At 36.7% G+C, this 18,368-nt stretch overlaps 1 protein-coding gene across 7 annotated transcripts in view; it reads left to right on the top strand.

Annotated features, from left to right (window-relative positions):
• Positions 1-18,368, top strand: part of SORBS2 (sorbin and SH3 domain containing 2) — an 87,453-nt gene that overhangs the window by 35,651 nt on the left and 33,434 nt on the right. For 5 of the 7 annotated variants that reach the window (XM_072861497.1, XM_072861498.1, XM_072861499.1 and 2 more), the window contains 2 exons: positions 1,101-1,287; positions 4,353-4,467. In XM_072861497.1, coding sequence (XP_072717598.1) covers positions 1,101-1,287; positions 4,353-4,467 — 302 coding nt within the window. Of the gene's footprint in view, positions 1-1,100; positions 1,288-4,352; positions 4,468-11,832; positions 11,917-14,036; positions 14,094-18,368 lie in introns of all 7 variants that reach the window. The other 2 variants (XM_072861495.1, XM_072861496.1) reach the window with 2 other exon arrangements.

Raw genomic sequence — 18,368 nt, forward strand, 5'->3', positions numbered from 1 at the left:
CGTCGTGTTTGATCTCAGTTGGTGTTTTTTCATGCCTTTTTTCCCAAATGAAACAAAGTTTAATTTTGGTTTCATTCGTAGCACAGAAATGTATTGCAGCTGTGGGCCTCTTACTGCAGATGGGATACACTGTAATGCTGTAGTTTCTTGATTACATTGCATTTATTTTCACTAGTGATTGTGAGTAACACAGCCTTTCCTTATCAAAATCAAAAGGGAACTACTGTGTGAAAGTACAAATGCTAATTACTGACATGGGAAGACAAAAATGTTGTACTGAAAACACCTTTTAAAAATATGCAGTAAGAGTGCCTAATAAAGATGATTCTGTTTTATGATCTTGTTCATTTTTACTATAGGCACTGGTGTTGACATTATTTAGCTGCAAGACAGACATATTCATCTAAGATATATAGTTGTTGTGTCTTTCAGAAGATTATAACCATGTGGTAAAATTATTTACAAAAACAAAAATGGAAGTGGAAGGCCAAAAATGGACTATATGTGCAAAAAAACCATAGTGCCTTGTGCAAAAATGCCATTCAAAATTCTTCCATTTCAGTGTTTGTTGCATTCGACATGGTCTCATACTGCCTTTTTCTGTACTGTTGAGAGCATTTGTTGTGGGTCAGTTGTTTGAGATCTGTTTGGACTCTTCTGATCCTCTTCAAGATATGCCTAGTTGTCCCAGACTAACAGTAATTATTAAAACAATGAAAAAAATGTGCATTTCCTGCCTCTTCTCTTCCTTCTGAACGTAGAACAACTGAGAGGCAGGATGAGCCTGGGGATTAATTACAGGCTGTCATTAACAGCTCTAATGGATATATATAGCCATTAACTTCTCCTCCCCTCAAATTAATCATTAATTTATTTTAACTATACTGCACTTTATCTGTGTGTTTGTAGTTTTATATAGAAATATATAAAAAGTATTCTAATGAGCTACATAGTATACAGCAATGTACTTTTAAAAATGCATTTACACATTTTTGTAACCTTGCAGCTTTATTAACTGTGGGTTCTTGTAGCATTCCATGTTGTGTTTTATTAAAACTCATTATCATGCTGTGACTATTTCTGGTTTTGTTTTATATTAGGTAGCTACAGTCCATCCTTCTCTGCTCAGGCACACCCAGCTGCAAAGACACAGACGTACAGACCATTGTCTAAAAGCGCTTCTGACAGTAGCTCCGATGCCTTTAAGGTCTCATCCCCTTTACCACCTCCACATGTGCCACCTCCAGTACCACCACATCGTCTGAGGGAAAGATCTACATCAGAAAAGTAAGTTAGCATATTTTCAAAAAGTGTTCTTAGTATGTACACTAATCCAATTACAGGATGTCACAAAGGATAAAATAGCTATAGAATAATATGATTTCAAGGGCTTTATTCAAAGGACAGTCAGGTGATGAGGGGTAATCTTCATCAGTAGTGTGGGCATCATGCGTGGTGCAGCCATTTTGTCAATGTGCTAAAGAAGTGCTTCTGCTTATTCTTACAAGTGATACCACCATGAGCATTTAAGATTTTCATTCTCATTAGCAGGATTGTCCTGCTTGTTGTGTTTCAGAGCAATCTGTGCTCTAGCAGCTGTCTTGAATAGTTAGTCTCTGAGTAGGAAAGGCTATTTATGGTATCCAGGAGCAAAGAGAAAGGATCTAAAAGATGTTGTAAATTGAAATTCAAGGAAGAGCAAAACTGTAAGAGTGTAGCAGCCAACCCACGTTTCCCCATAGCTCAGAAGTGCTTTCTATCCCCATTTTTTCAATCTCCATCTCCATTTTGGTAGACCAAGAGGGTGGTTACAGATTAAAGGGGCATTTCAGATTTCTCATTGTTTTCCAGCTTCAAACTTGCTTCACAAAACCAGGTCCCAGTGGTTAGAGTACAGTCTGGAAAAGGTTAATACTTAATAACTCAGGAAAGAAATGCTTATCCTTCTGATAAAACCATGCAAAGTGCCCTGCACACAAACTCTACAGAATCTCCAGCATATCTGTAGCTACTAGCTCAAGCAAAAAGCTTTTTCTTTAGTGTTTACATTTATGAATGCTACATGTTAATATAATATTATGTTGTTATACATTTATATGTGTATGTATGTATATATTTTATATATGAAAAGGGTCATTTTTAGTTCCATTTGTGGCTACAAGCCCACCTCTCTTGGTTACACTCAAGCAACAAAACAGAATTTGCCCATTTTTGTGAGCTTGGACATTGTAAACATTTTTATATGTAGAAATGGAATTAAACAGTTTCAAATAATTTACAGTTTGAATAAAATATTATGAGAAAAGACCATACTAAGTGTTTAAAGTTAAGACCATGACTATGGCTTTTTGAAAAATTTGTAGGTAGTGGCAATCCCAAAGGTAATCCAGCAGATACACATATTGCAGAGGAAAATAAGATTGCTCGAGAGTTACTAATTTGGGCTACTCCTGTTGCTGAGGGCAGATTGTCAAGAGGAAATGCTAGGGGTTAGAGTTGAGCTACCCTCCCAAAGGCCATGAGGTTTGAATTTTGTTAGCAAGTCATACAGAAGTGTAGATTTTGTTAGCAAGGCACCAAAATGTGGATCTGCTTAGCTCTGATCCCTGAAGTTATGTGAGTCATCATCCTGTGCTAGGCCAAATGCCTTGGTCACAGAAACTGAGGCCTGTTGCAGTTCCTTTTGTCAAGCTTGAAAATAACTGCTTCAGCACTGAACTTGGATGTTTAGCCTCTCCTTTTAATCTCCTGCATGATAAGACAGGCAGTGGAAATCTATGTTCTCCAGGGCAGGGGATGCCAAACATGTTAGTTATGCTTTGCCTGCTGCTGACAGCTATAGCTCGTCAATCTTTTCCTGCCATTGGGAGATTCTTTTTTTAATTGCCTATAAAGCCCGAGTATTTAAAAATCTCACATAAGAGGCTTAGGTCCACATGTATCACAGTTTCATAGCTGGGAGGCAAGATATGGTTTGCATTAACAGTTGGGCTCAAAAATATAGTCCAGAAGGGATTACAGGCTAAATGCTGTAAATTAAGTGAACTGAGTGTCAATCAGAATTTCAGTAGCATCCTTTTTTCTTCAGTGACTTGCAGCATAATGCAACTTGATCAGAACAGTTCCATTTTCCTGTTCATTCTCAAAAAATACAACTTTTTCTGCTCTGAAACTAATTTTTTCCTCAGTGAAAATAAACAATAGAGCCATGTAGAACTACTTCCCTTGAAATGTAGGGCGTTTTATAAATAGAGGTGTCTGTGTCCCAGAAATTGCACTCACAAACATATTGTAAACAAAAGCTACCCCATAGATTTTTTTAAGGCACATGACATGTGCCTTATTATGTCAGGTCACATCAAACCAAGTCACATCAGAAAGGCCGATAGAACTGATAGAATTTAATCAGTGTATGGTCTTTCTTATTGTAAATACCAGCAATAGCTGATAGGATTTCCCCTTTCCTTTCCCCCATTCTTTGAGTTACTGGTTGGTCATTTTACACGGAGCTAAATAAAAAGATGTGTGAGCTACAGTTTTCCAAATGCAATGTAGGTAGTGACTACAAAAACTGCCATGAAAAGGTAGCTCTCACTGTGATAGTAATTAGCTATCCTCCAAAAATGTATAGGTAGCTATTAATAGGACATGGTAAATCACTGAAAAAATGTGGTAGTAGACGTTACTTTTTATTCTTTGCATAGCTGTATTAAATTGAAAGCAAATTTATAATTATAGAGAAAATGGATAAATTTCTGTCCCAAAGTCAACTGCCAAATTCTTGTTCTTGTTTATCTATTCAAATTTCCAAGGAAACGGTATAATGCTTGGAAGAATATTCAGGAGCAGTTCTACAGATCAGGATAAAGAGCACCTATTAGATTTTCACACTGTCTTTTAAAATAATTCCTCATTTTTTGTCTCAGAAAATTTTGTAACTTTTTCAATATGGACTTACTATGACAAAAATATCTACCACTTGCCTGTATTAGTATAGTGCATAAAACAAGTATTGTAAATTTGCAGTTTGAGAAGGCATGTCATGGTGTTTTGACACAGTATGTCAAGGAAGTTTTTGAACTGGTCTACCAGTTATAACAAAAGTATGAGTGATCACATAAGCTGGACATCTCTAGTATTTTTCCTGCTGTACTCAGTATACCTGCTGTAAACAGGCTAAGATGATACAGTGGTTAAAACATTGGGATGCTAGGCCAGACGTTTCACAGCTGAAATCTGGAAAGAGAAACCATGCTGAAATTCATTTGGTTTTGGATGTTTATCTTGCACAGAGCTGTAAAGCAGATGGCCATGACAGTAAATTAACTCAATTGCTCGTATTTGTTATTTAGAAATGACTGGGATCCCCCTGACAGAAAGGTAGATACCCGCAAGTTCCGTTCTGAACCAAGAAGTATTTTTGAATATGAGCCAGGAAAGTCATCAATCCTTGAACATGAAAGACCGGTAAGACACATAAGTGAAATGGGTAATATAGTAAAGAGGTTTGGTGAGAGGTCATCTTTTTATTATTTACTGCTGATTGTAACTACTTAGATGAATAGTGAAGGTCCTTTTTCAAATATGATTTTGCATAAATTTGTCTTTGCTCTTTCCTGATGGTTGTGTTGAAAATGTGAGTTTGGCTTATTTGCTAAACTTAGATCTTCTGATATTTCCAAGAAATCAGACCACCACTGCGCAAACCTAATGGATGATGAGCAAAACTGTGAATTAATGGAAACTGCTTTTTCTAATTGCCAGGCATCTCCAGCACTCATTTTCAGTAGTATTAACAGCACATATGATATCTGATTAATTAATGCATAAAAATAAACTATTTGCATTTTCAAGATGTGCCTAATTGTACACTTAAGGAGATTTTGGTCAAATACTGGTCAAAGTTGCCCAGAGAGGCTGTAGAATCTCAATTTCTGGAGGTGTTCAAGACCCACCTGGACACAGCCCTGAGCAACCTGATCTGATTAGACCTGCTTTTTTTTAGCAGGAGGTTGGACTAGATGACCTCTGGAGGTCCTTTCCAGCCTCAATTACTCTGTGATTACTGAGTGTACATTAACGTGTAATTAGAAGTCTTTATTCCTGCTTTCTGAATAATGATTGCAATTGTGGAATTTTTCACAAGCATGGCTAAAAGCTACACTTAATGCATGCAAAATGACCATTAACAGAAGTTTTCATTTGCTGTAAGACACATTCACCCAGCCTTTCTACTTTAGCTTTGTGCTATCACAATACTTTCTTATTTTAGGAAAACTGTTATGTATCAATGGCAATATTTTCTTTTCTTGGGCTTTTACTTTGAGGTTGGAATGGTTGAGGGAGTCCAGTTTTAAAGAAGAGGTTTATGTAATCAATACTGGATTATTATTTGCTTCTGTATTACTGTATTACATGCTTGTTCGCAGAATGTATTTTACTAACTTAAAATACATTAAGCAAATAATTTAATTCCAGAATATGTAGTATGTGTGAAACACCTGTACTAAGCACCTTTCCCTTGTGTTTTTGTGGTCTTTGCAGGAATATAATTTTTGTTAGCTAGAAAATACTAAGCTGTGTTTCTGTGAAATAAAGTTCTTGCAGAACTGATGCATTTTTCAAAGAGGAAATTGGCATTTCTATATGAACTGCTAATTAATCAGTATAATTAAATGGGATTTAGTATTTATTGTGAAGCTGAACTTAACAAATCATTTTATTTAAAAGGTGATGGCATTTGTTCTGAGCACTTTTTTGATTGCTATGTCTGCATTATACACACTGAGGTCATTTATCAGCCTTCCCAATGCCAAAGAGTAACAGCAGATTCAAGTTAAAAATAAGAAAATTACAGTGATGTTTCAAGAATGGCCTCACTTCTAATAAATTACATTTTCTACTTATGTAATTTGAAAAAAAAAAATTCATATCAGAATTGTGGTGCTGATGAATATGATCATAGATACAATTTTTCAATTTTAGCGTACTAATGAAATTACAAAAAAGTGAGCTTTGCTGACTGCTCCTGAAGCCTTTTTTTTAACTTGCTTATGCATTTTATTTTTTATGTTCTTAATCAAGAGGTTGGATTTTGAACTTTGTTTGGTCCTTAAAATATTTTCATGCAGAAAAGCCTTAGTCGCATTGTACTTACTGAGCAGCATCAGTCAAGGGCAAGATCACACTTTGTCGTCTGAAGCTTAGACTCGAAGTTTAGACTTAGCTGATGTAAATACAAGGAAACATCCCTTTGTAGAATAAATTTTAAAAGCTGAGGAAATAATATTCATGGACAGAATGGAGAGGTTTTTTGTTTATGTCTGATTCAGAGCTGTAAAAGATTGGAAAACAGGAATTAATGTAGAAGACGAGATGAAAGTTGTGCTGATACTAGTGTAACATTATTAACTGATACAAAAATAGTTGAAGTGAGCTATCACAGTTTTATCAGTCTGGAATTTCTGTGGTTGATGATGTTTAGCTTTATGTATTTATACAATTGCTTTGGACCATGTTACAAAAAGAAAAAGATTTGGTTTCACTAAAGCATTTGCTTTCCTTGTTTTCATTGAATGGGATATGGAGAGCAAAACTCACGACTTGTTAAAGGATGATCGGCAGAGTAGGTCAAAAGATTTTTCTGTGTGTCTAGGAAAAGCTGACATCTGAAAACAAAGCATTAGTTCCAAATTCAGATAAAACTCCAAATTCTCAACTGTGTCAGTATTGCATGAGTTAAGTCTTCCATCTTGATAATCTTAAAAGATTTCATTTTTAAGGTCTGAAAAACTGTTCTGTTGATACTGAAAGAAAATATTAATCAAAATATGGAATATAAAAATAAATATAGTTCATTAATTTTGTAAAAGACAGACATTTATAGCATCTGACCTAGAAATTCTTACTTTATTAGTTTTGCCAAAACCAAAAAAGTCAAAGGGAGTTTCTCCAACACACTAAATCTTAAAATTTTTTGCTGAAATTAAATCATTTTCATGTCTACAGAATTGCAGTTTTGATGGCAAAATTATCTGAAAAAAAAAAGAAAAAATATTTACAGCTGCCTTATATGATAATAAACAGGGCAGATGAGGTTGGAAAGATCAGCATTCCCTTTACTGATGTAGGCACTCCATTGGAACCAGTTGTGATTAATGTGGAGATAAGAAACATGGGAAAATATAATAAAATGAGATTCAATGTAAAACTAACATTTAGTGGGAAATATTATTCAGCAGACCCTCATTCAGTAGGTCAGAAGAAAGTGAGAAATAATAAACCTAAAAAAAATGACCGAGTAATAAACATTAACTGGATAGATTGGTTAGGGATAGATGATTATCTTTGCTATGAATATAAAAAGATGAGTGTCATTTCAAGCTGCAGTATCATGTAGCAGCCTTCTGTCATGAAACAGGAAATTAATGGGTTTTCTTCTGTAATTTGAACTTGGAAGAGTATAAAACATCAACAAAAAGGAGAGGCTTGGGATTTGTCCTTTGAGATTACAACTAAAAGTAACTGACATGAGTCTGTTGAGTAGTTTTCCAAGCAATGATGTGGCAGGTCCTTTTTTCCTATTTCAATAAGCCCGTAAAGCGTTACCATTTTTTCTAATAACATAGCACTGGTAAGGTGGCACGTAAGTTGTTCTGATGTATGTTTCCATCTCCAATGTCTGCAATTCAATAAAACACTCTTCTTTTTCCCTAATATCATCTAAACCATGGATTTGTTTCCTAAAATGGGTGTTTACTTTCAGTAAATAAGTAAATTGCAGTGTATAATTTAATCTTACTCATAAGAATATGCAATTAAATTTTTATTCTTTACTAGTTTCAACCTTGTATATGTGAAGTAATTCCTTCACGCATGTACATTTCTCTATTTCTGCAGTAAAGCAAGTAAGGAAAAATCTTGGTGTTACTGTAAAGAAAGACTTTGTAAAATTGGGACAAGCAATAGATGCCTTTATTTTCATTAGGTGTTTTAGTCTAAGCATGAAAATACACATATGCTAGTCACATAAAACTGTCAGGTTAAATTTTAGTTCTAGATTTTTTAATATATGATCAGTATACAAATTTTCTACTGAGTTTATATGCAAAAGGATTTCATGATCAGAATAAATTAAAAAACATTACTGTTTTGTCAAATACCAGATATAGACTGGGCTTGCACCATGATGTACATCTGTTAGTTTTGGGTTTGTTTGTTGTTTTTTTTACTGTAGTGGAAAATTTGAAATTTTCTTTAGAATATGCAAGTTTGGTCGCCTTTGACATCTCAAGCTGGTTATCAGAATATTCTACTCAGTGTTAATTGCATTACTTGAGTAACACTGTCAACTAAAAAAATTTTCTCAGCATGTTTTAAAAAGAAATCAGGAATTCTACATATAGGTATGTTTTGATATGACATTAAAAACATATGTCTTCTCATAAAGATATGGAGAGACTAAGTCAATGTGGTAGTGGACTTGGAGCTACAAGAGCTATTTAAAAGCAGTCCAAAAAAAGGAAAAGCAAAAGCAAACTCTTTAGAGTAATAAAATGCCAAAGCCAAATTTACAACAGACATCTGTCCATTGTTCCAAAGAGGCTTCAGTATGGTGTCTGAACTTGCAAATGCAAAATATTAATTTGACCATGCAGATTGTTTAAGAACCATTTCACTCACCAGTTTCAATGCACACTTTGATTATTACCTGTGAGTGTCTACCTGTGTATATAAAATCAAGCACAGGCAAAGCTGCATGCAACACTATAGATGTAATTTTTTTAAATTATGTCAGTGGTGGTCTATACCTGAGTAAGTTCATGCAGTGCTGTGTTGACCATCTGATGCAAATGGCAAAAAGAGTGAAGTTACTTACTAGTCTTTAGTAGTGTATCTTCAACAAGTGATGAAAATGTTACTAAATGACTAGATGAAGGATAGAGTACAGGAACATGACTTGGTTTCACTGACAAGTCATAAAAAGGGAATTTACTTTATTGCTTTTACCTTCTATTCAAGCAGTTTGGGAGATACTTTGTGAGACCAAGCCAAGTTCTGGTTTTTAAGTCAAAATGATTTGTTCATTTTAAGTCTCTTAGAAGGGGAGATAATAGAAAAAGGTCCATCAGCGAAATTGAATCTGGAAGCCAAGTGAAATCTATTGCCTGTGTATTGATCTCGGTAGCACAGGGAATGCAGAGTTCTCCCTAGAACTGCCAGGCAGCAGTGAACTTGCAGAATTTAATGCTGAGTTTCTTTTTGTTTGCTGCCCTCTGTGGGTCGAGCTGTAAATAAAAGTAGGACTCGTGTGCGTGGAGTTAGCTTTACACACTTTCTTATGCTCTCATTTTATTTGCACAAAATTACATAAGGAGAACTCAAAAACTTAGAAAATACCTCAAATACACTATTTCTAACTTTTTCTTTACAAACAGAAATGTGGGGGGTTTTAAGCTTTCAACTAATATGCAAGAGTATTTGAAGATAAAAGGGGAGCCAGCTCCCATTCTCATTTTTATCTCCTTGGCTAGCTGGATGGAAGCCCAGCTTGTCTGACCGTGTGTTCTGGCTCCCTGCAAGAAGGGACCCCAAGCCATCAATGTGTAGGTGTGGGGCTGCTGCTATCCAGGGGACTTTGAGGCTCACAAGGGTGACGCTGGCTACGCAAGCAAGTAATGTCGGTAGGCCTGGATTTGTAGTACCAACAGCTCCACAATTTCTACACTATATGCATTTCAAGGGATTTATTTATTTATTTTATGTAGATGCACCCAGTTGTTGATGTTAACATTTCTGTCTGTGAAAATGAATTCATTGTATAATATAAAGATGAAAACATGCTATAAATATTTCAACATACTGTAACTTACTTTGGAGAAATTATGAAAAAGCAATTGTTTAGTACTGTCTTCTCAGATTATCCAGATCTAAATTGTGGATTTTTTTTAAGGTAAGCAAAAAACTGAATATGCCAAGCATTCTCTGTAATGGCTATCAAGTTGATATATGATGAAGTTATCTTCTGCATTGTGAATCTGTCATTTTTTGCCCTCATGCCTTCATCTCTCTGTAGAAGAGAATCATGTTTTTTCTTAAATCAATTATAGTCTTTATTAAGGTCACAAATCTTTACTGGTCAGTTCATGAAACTAATTTCAGTGGTGTTTTTCTACTAAAGATTTGGATACATATAGCTGAGTTGAAACAGTTGTCATTAGCAGTGCTGAATTATGGCTGTGGATGGTGGAAATGTAAGGGCAAAAATCCAGAGCAGCTTCACTTCCTAACCTGCTATGGAGCACAGCAAGTTGTTCATCACTGGCATTCACTTCCCACTCTGTTCAAAGGAATAATACTGCCCTTACTTGAAAGGGACATTGTGAAGATAAACCTGTAAAACAACAGTTAGTGTCCAGATATTGCATGAACAGCTCATAGGTATGTGAGCAGCAAGAGAGTTCAAAAGGGCTGTTGACCTTTCAATAGAGCAAAATTGGCAGCCTGTTCCAGTAACATCAAAGGCAGCAAGAAAAGTGCTGTAAGATGTTTAATTACCTGAAATGGTCAAGAGCATGGTGTTCTCTCTTGCAGAAAACAGAAATAGCTGTATGTGATTGCTCTGGTGTATTGGTGACAGCTTGACTCAGGAGGAAAAAGCGTTACCTACTTAATCACCAGTATCACTCTTTAGGCAGGACCTGTTGTCATCTTTGAGGATTGCTTTCTAGGTCACACCATAATTAGTGTCTAAGTTCTGATAATTACAGTTGTGGAGGACCAAATTTTAAATTCAGAAATGTCTTTAACAAGAGGCTTTCTCTGTTTCAGAGATCTTTAAGCCAACAGTTCACTGTAATTCTGTGCTGCATGACAGCTTACATCAGATCCTACAAAGGAACTGGAGCTATTTAGAAAATAATTAATTCAGCCAAGTTTACAGTTGATTAGATATCCCATTGGGAGCTCTACTGTTTTGTACTGTCATGTTTTCATGCTACTTGAATAAATCTGTCAATTATTCTTCTGTTCATTGAAAGATTTTCTTAATGCTATCTTCAATTGCTACTTTATCCCTTTGCTGTGAGAATTTTCAGATTAAAACAATGTATTTCATTGTGGAAAAAAATGCTTCATTATGTCAACAAGGCTGTGGGAGATAAAGCAGTACAAAATACTGATAAAACAAATATTATGGAATGCATAATTTTTTGTTCCCTATTTTTTGACCATAGGATTTAAAATATACTAGTTCCATTTCTCATGCTGAAGTGGCTTTCTGATATAGTCATGCCTGCATGATGAATATTGATAATCTCTGCTCAGCACTTGCTTCAAGACAGCAAGATCCAGAATTAACATGCTTTGTGAGAAGACAAGGAATGACCAAAAAGTAATACTGATAAAATTATGTCTTTATTGCTGATCAGATGGGCAATTTCTTGCCTATGCTGAAGATGACAATCATTTAAACCATCTTCTTAACAAGGAATCTTTAGTGACAGTAAACATACTTAAGTAATGCAGTGATGTTTACAGAAGTGGTCAAAGAGCCCTCTTAGCTTTAGAAGAGTAATTTTAAAATGTTTAACATCTTCCAGTCATTGGAAGAACAGCAACAAAAATAAAAGTATTAAAGCTACCAGTCAATGACAGCTCTTGAACAAGAATATTCTCTATCTTAAATACCATCTTCATTCTTTGATTTTGTTCCATTCCTTTCCCCATATTTGTTTTGTGTTTGTGTGTGTTTGTTGCTAAAGTGACATGGCATTTCTAGCACTTTGCTCAGTGTGTACCTTTTCCTTCCCTTTTCCTTCACAACTGCTCCAGACTGATCGCATAAACCCAGATGACATAGATTTAGAAAACGAACCCTGGTATAAATTCTTTTCAGAACTGGAGTTTGGACGTCCGGTAAGTGAGGACAGAATATTAATATTTAAACATTAGGAAAAAAAATTTATAATGAGGAATCTACAAATTACCAAATTCAGCAAACATATGCCAGTAAAATTAATATGATTTTTTTTTGAGAAAGGTCAATAAAGTCATCTCATACATATAACTATTATTTTTCAAGTGGACCCTTAACTTGCCAGAGTAGTGGCTTTAACAGCTTTAATACGGACTACATGTTAGACAAATAGTAGTGTGTAAATATTTAAGAACAAGACAAATTGCATGTTAAACAGGGATGTTTACTGGTCTCCCTAAATCTTTTGCATTTGGCTGGATTATTTTTGAACAATCTTTCAGAACAGAAAAACACGTCAGTTTTTGCTTTAGAGATGCTAAGTTAGAAATCATGTATTTTACTTGAAGGAATGTGTCTAAATTTAAATGCATGCAGCCATATACAAATTGCTTATGGCAGTAAATACTGAGATTTTTTTCCTTTCTTTCCTCTCTTATATGCGTACAGGCAGAATACATATTTTGTACCTGAACACAGAGATATGGGTTTGCTCTGGTTTCAAGCTGGACACATGCTTGAACAAACAGACTTCAGTTCTGCTCTGATTTTCAGAAATAGCCAGGTCCAAAAAAAGGACTCAGGCAAACGGATGCTACCTTAGTCCTACTGCAAGCATTTGCGTTTAAAATTATAAACCTGAAAAGCTCCATTTTGGTTTGAAACACCCAAACAACAGAGATAACTCAGTTTTTCACCTCTGGTTGCCTAGGCACTTGCAATTCTTCTGCAAATACCACAGGCTTAATTGGACGTAAGCACCAAAGGCTGTTTGTATATTTTATACACGGATAAAAGAGTAACGTTGTCCTCAAAGCAAGACTGAGAACTAGGTTTCACTTCCTCCCTGCACAGTGCCTTGATGAGTAGGTTGGAGATGCGCCTGCTCTTGCTTTTGCACACACCCTCTCTGGCTCCGGGGAGCTCAAATTCTTTCCTGTACACTCTAACATCTTTAGGAAAAAGGATAACAAATGTCTTCATCCCAGAAGAATGTCTAACACGGTGGTTAGAGTACTTTCCAGACAGGTGGAAGATGTGAGTTCAGATCCCCTCAGAAAAAGGAGGGAAGTAAACCCCAGCATTCCCTCAGTCTGGTTAAGTATTCTCACAGCTCCCCAGGATCCTGGGCAGCTTGAGGGAAAAAACCAAAAGCACCTGCCCACAGGCAGGAAATCCCAAATAGACATGGCATTTGAGCTTGAGAGTATCAGGATTTAAAACGTTCCCATTCTTACCTTCCCGTTAGCTAGCAATTCTCTGGAGCCCCCCTCAGCGTGCTGACTGACATGCCGGGCTACGTGAGGAGCCTGAGCCCTTGGTGCAGGGCCCTGGAGGGCACGCTGGGAACCAGGTGCCTTAGTCCCTTTTTGTAGCTAGCCATAAGCCAAAATCAGAACTCCCAGCTACTTCAGTGAGAGCAGAAGAGAAAGCAAACCACAACCATTCTCTTAAAACTTTAATTTTTTAATCATAACATTTCAAAAAATTACCCATTGAATACCACCTGAAAATTTTTTAAAAAAGTTAAATATATCTGGGTTTAATTTGTTGTCCAGTGGTCTATCACATTTTCACTGATTACCTTTTATCTCCTTTTATCTAGCCATTCAAGCTGTTTTGTCATTCCTCCCTCTAGGTGGGCAGAAACAGTCCAGATACATTCTTCTGATGAACAATATGTCAACAATATTTTACTGATAATGATAGCCTGAGAATAGTGTCTCCTGTAAGATAAACTATATTGAGATTTCCCCAGCAGAACATAACTGTGATGCTTTACACTCTTCTGTCTCATCAGTATTAAAAACTACTACTGTTGATTCAGCCATTCCAGTTGTAAATTTTACCACCTGAAGTTACTAACATTTTGTTAAGATGCTTATAATTTAAAAAGTATTGTAACACATTCTTCCTTCCATTCTACCCATATGTGTCACTCTTTGTATCTGACGTTGTCAACACTTAGTTTCTAACTGTGTCACCTTCTCCACATGTTTCATTCCTTGCTGCCATTGATTCTACTCCATTTCATCTCTACACTTCTGCTTTTCTGACGCAGCCACCTAAAAAGCTTTTGGACTGTGTTCAAGACAGTTCTTCTGGTGTTTCCAATGAGGTAAATGAATGATTCCTGTTCAGATGATTCTCTTGGGAAGAAGGGTTGGAGTGCTCGCCATTTATGTCTTAAGTTTGTTAAAATTTAGTGGTATTCCTTCTGATAGCTGTGAGACGTTTCTAATTCACAATCATTGTATCTTTGTCTTCGTATCTTTCCAGATCACTAGTGCATTTGGATGTTGATCTTATTATCCTAGGAACTGTGAGTCCTTATCCCCCAAACTTCTCAGAGATTAACACTCAGAATTACACAACAGCCCATACATCTCTCACTCTGACAAATTCCCACTTCTTCAGAGTTGAGCAAGTGCATTGCTTTTCAGACACAATTAATACACCAGCACAGTAGTATTTTTTTATTAAAATATCTGACTGCAAATTCTATATGTCGAGTGAAAGCCTTTGTGGCTAAGCTATCATTTCCCCAATTAAGTATTTATGACTAAGGTTGCTGAGCAGGAAATACAGCAATTAATAATCCTGTTGTAAATTTATAACTCCAGGATTAACAGTCACTGTCATTACTCCAAATAAAATGCATCAAGATCAGGTGGTGGGCTACTCTGAGTGGGAGAGATTCAGGCTTTCATTCTTTCTCCCCTCCCTCCCCATTTTTAGAGTGTTAGGGCAAAAGTCAGTGAATCCTGTAACGACAACTTTACTTCATATGGTGGCTTTACTTCATTCATATTCCTGATTCACTCTCATCTTCTGTAGCCTGTCCAAAAATTAAACGCAAATCATGGCCTTAAATTGATAATTGTTTGCAAGTTACTCTGGTTTGGTTTTAAGCTCTACAAATCTGGAAAAACCTCATTGTTGTGAAATTTGGGCCCAGTTCTCTGAGACAATAAGCTTCTAGGCCTTTGCTCATACTTGAGAGTACTCTATGTATCAGAGAAGACAATTTAAAAGCCCTAGCATGAGTATTTGAAATACGATCATGTTCAGTAGGTCTGGGTAAAATGGTTATTAAGTAATACTGGTTTTCTCTTTGTTTAATTTACAAAGACATTTGTAAATGTCTTTTATTTTGAAACTTTTTAAATCTTTGAATATGATAAATCATGTTCACAAACTACAGCAAATTAAATATTTTTTCAGGAGGGGAAAATACGCCAAATAACTTGTTAAAATATTAGAACCATCATGCAAACAAGCCTGTTTGTTGTTTACAGCTTTTGCCTACTTTTCCTAACTTCATTTTCGGTCACCATTAAAGCCTTGATGCATGAAAACAGCTAGAACATTGGCATAATTGTAAATATATATCTGATTTTTTGAGTAGAACCCAATCAAAATATCCAACAAAGTCTGTATTTGGTAGTTTGGGGTGGTTGTCTCCAATATTTAATTATTTTTGTCAGGCAGCCTTTATCCATACAGGACAGTGTTGAATATTCTGGAAGATGCCTAATTAGCTTTGGAGATGGGGGAGTGGGGGAGATGTGTTCTGTTGGGCCACCTGGAAGTGGCTTGGATGGATCATGGGTCAATAAATGCCCCAGAGCTGACAGGACAGCAACAGTGGTACCCGCTCTTGGCAGTAAAAACCAACCATATCCACTGTTTGCTTTCCCCTATATGCCATATCAGTGCAACCCTACCTATCAGTATACCTTCTACCTATGCAGCCTATCAGTGCGGTAGAAGGTATAAACTCCACACAGCCTATATATAATAACGTATGCCTGTGGATTGTGCAACATACAGTATTTTTCGTATAGAAAAAACTTCAAAGAAGGCATCAAAGAAAGGGCAAAAGGGCAAGTTGCATTCAAGGTGATAAGAGTATCTTAAAGGACAGCAAGCACAATCCATATAGTAACCCAGCAGTCAATTTTGGCATGACACACACTTCTTGCTGTCTTAAGCTGATTACTGACACACTATTTGTGGCCTGGAGAATGCTGTGGATAAAGAAGTTCTCTGGGGTTTGGTTTCAGTTGTGTGATTTACCCATTGCCTTCCATAGGAGGCAATGGGTATCTATCTACACCACCCTTGGGATTTACATCATGGTCTGTATAGCCCTGGAGCCATTACAAGTGGTGGAAGGTAATGACTGCCTCATGGCTGTTTGGCCAGTATTACGTGACAGATGGTCTTGGTCCAGTCTCTAGTGGAAGGGGTTGGCACCTGCGCAAGAAACCCAGCAATGACAATTAATCTGCAATTTTGTACCACCTCATGCAACAGTTCTAACAGAGATCATCTGTGAGCCCGAGTTTCCTTCCTCTACTGGTACCAGACCGTGGTGGTGACTGGTCCACAAAGATGAGGTTGATAGTTGTGTCCAGTTTTGAAATAAGACTCTGACGTTTTCCAGAACAGGCTCAATGTGTGTTTTGTGGGTAGTGCAGGGAAGTACACAGACCTGAGGCCTTTGCTTCACTCTGTTGTGTAGAAATGTGAGGAGAACTGTGGTTAGACTAGCTGTTGGTGTGAGCAACTGCTGCTGGCTTCTACAGTTTCATTGCAGATAGACCTCATAATATTAGATATTTATCGTAAAATCATTGAAGTTGGATAGTGATGGGAGAATTGTCATAAAGTAGTTTTCAGCTTTCAGAGGTTGTAAAGAAACACTTGAAAATATGAACTGTATGAACAGTAAAGACTCAGGAATAAATATGTTCTTCAGAATATATTTTAAAAAACAAATGCCATCATATTTTGTTTAGACAGAATAGGTTAACAGTAATGCACTCATCATGAGCCCCACGCACATTCCAAATATTGAGAAATAAAATAGGAATAATTTCCTAAGTGCTAATAGCAGGTTTATGGTCTGTCTGAGAATATCTGATGATCATCAGCACACCTCCATACCAGAACTGGCTCCAAAACACAGGCTTCTATTTAATCTGCCTGTGGAAAGGAGGTTTGATTCTTTACTCCTTTCCTAGAGCAGATGGTATGGTTTTGTTTCACAGTACCCCTTCTCTCTCATGTTTAAGTCCATTGACTTTATGAGCTAGGTTACAATACTTAAAATACTTCAGTCAACAATTATCTGTTTCTGTTCTTCACATTCAAATCCACAAGTCAGTTTTTATTTTAAAGTGTCATATATAGTTTATTTATCACCTAAGAACAATGCAATGACAGATGATTAAAAAAAACCCCAAACCCCCAAACCTTGAAATGTGTGTTTTGCTAGCAAAATGAAACTTGTAAGGAATAACTTCACATTTGTTTGCAGAAAAATAGGTTGGTTTTAGCAAATTTAGCAAATAAAAATCAGATGCTGTGATAAAACTTGATTGTATTCCAGTCTTTTGTATTCTCCCATCATGGAAAAAAGCATATGTGGAGCACCGCTGCACAGAAAGCCACCTGGGAAAGGGATACATCATTGTATGAGTGAGGCAAACCTTCACTCATGGAAACACCTAACAGTGGGAGAAGCTGGGCATGTGATCAGTAATGTTGGTGGTCGTCTTCCAACAGGCTGTTGCTACAGCAGACCTGCCCCACTGAGAGCGCCATCCTCCTGACATCACTGACGCACACTTCCCTGCTCCGTGAGAACGTGGGCTATGTGCCACTACCTCACCTCGCTCCTCTTGGTAACAGCTTAATTCTCAGATTCTGTGAAGATCTCTCATACTCAGGCTGCAAATTGCAGATCAGTGTTGCTTGAGGACATGTTTATTTACAAAGAATAAACACAATAGTAATTCCTAGCAGGTGGACGTATTGCCATCGATAACTTTTTTAATGCCGCTTTCTACTTCCTACTGTAGTGCACACACTGTGGGTTACATGCATGGCATTCTCTACTGTAAATGAGATGCAGGTGAACAGAGGAGATCATGTCTCCCCTAATGGGTCTGGAGGTTGTATTGGATGAGCTGAAAGTGACTGCATGGCAAGTAGCCCCTTTTTTTAGCATAGCACTAAAGTAATTTTTGGAGCTTTTATTTCTAGCTCCCCTCTTTCATCCATAGCATAAGTCACTGGAGCAGAGTTGTATGTTGCCAGAACTTGAGCATCAGTTTCCACAACCTGAAAATCCATGATACAGTGCAGTAGTGGAAGGATAAGGGTGAGAAGAAGAAGAAGCTTATTCTTTTGGTTTCCCTTTTTATTATAAAACAAAATATTTGTCAGACAGAACAATGTAGCGCATTACAATAGAATCACATTTGTTGTTTGGAAGCAGTTCCAGAGGTTTTGGGCTAATTGAGCTCTGATGGGAAGAATTTAACAGTATGCATCAGGTAAGAATTTCAGCAGCAGCAGAGAAATTGCTTCAGCTTTGCCTCTA

This window comes from Ciconia boyciana, chromosome 5 (genome assembly GCF_034638445.1).
Source record: "Ciconia boyciana chromosome 5, ASM3463844v1, whole genome shotgun sequence".
In the NCBI taxonomy this organism is placed as follows: Eukaryota; Metazoa; Chordata; class Aves; order Ciconiiformes; family Ciconiidae; genus Ciconia; species Ciconia boyciana.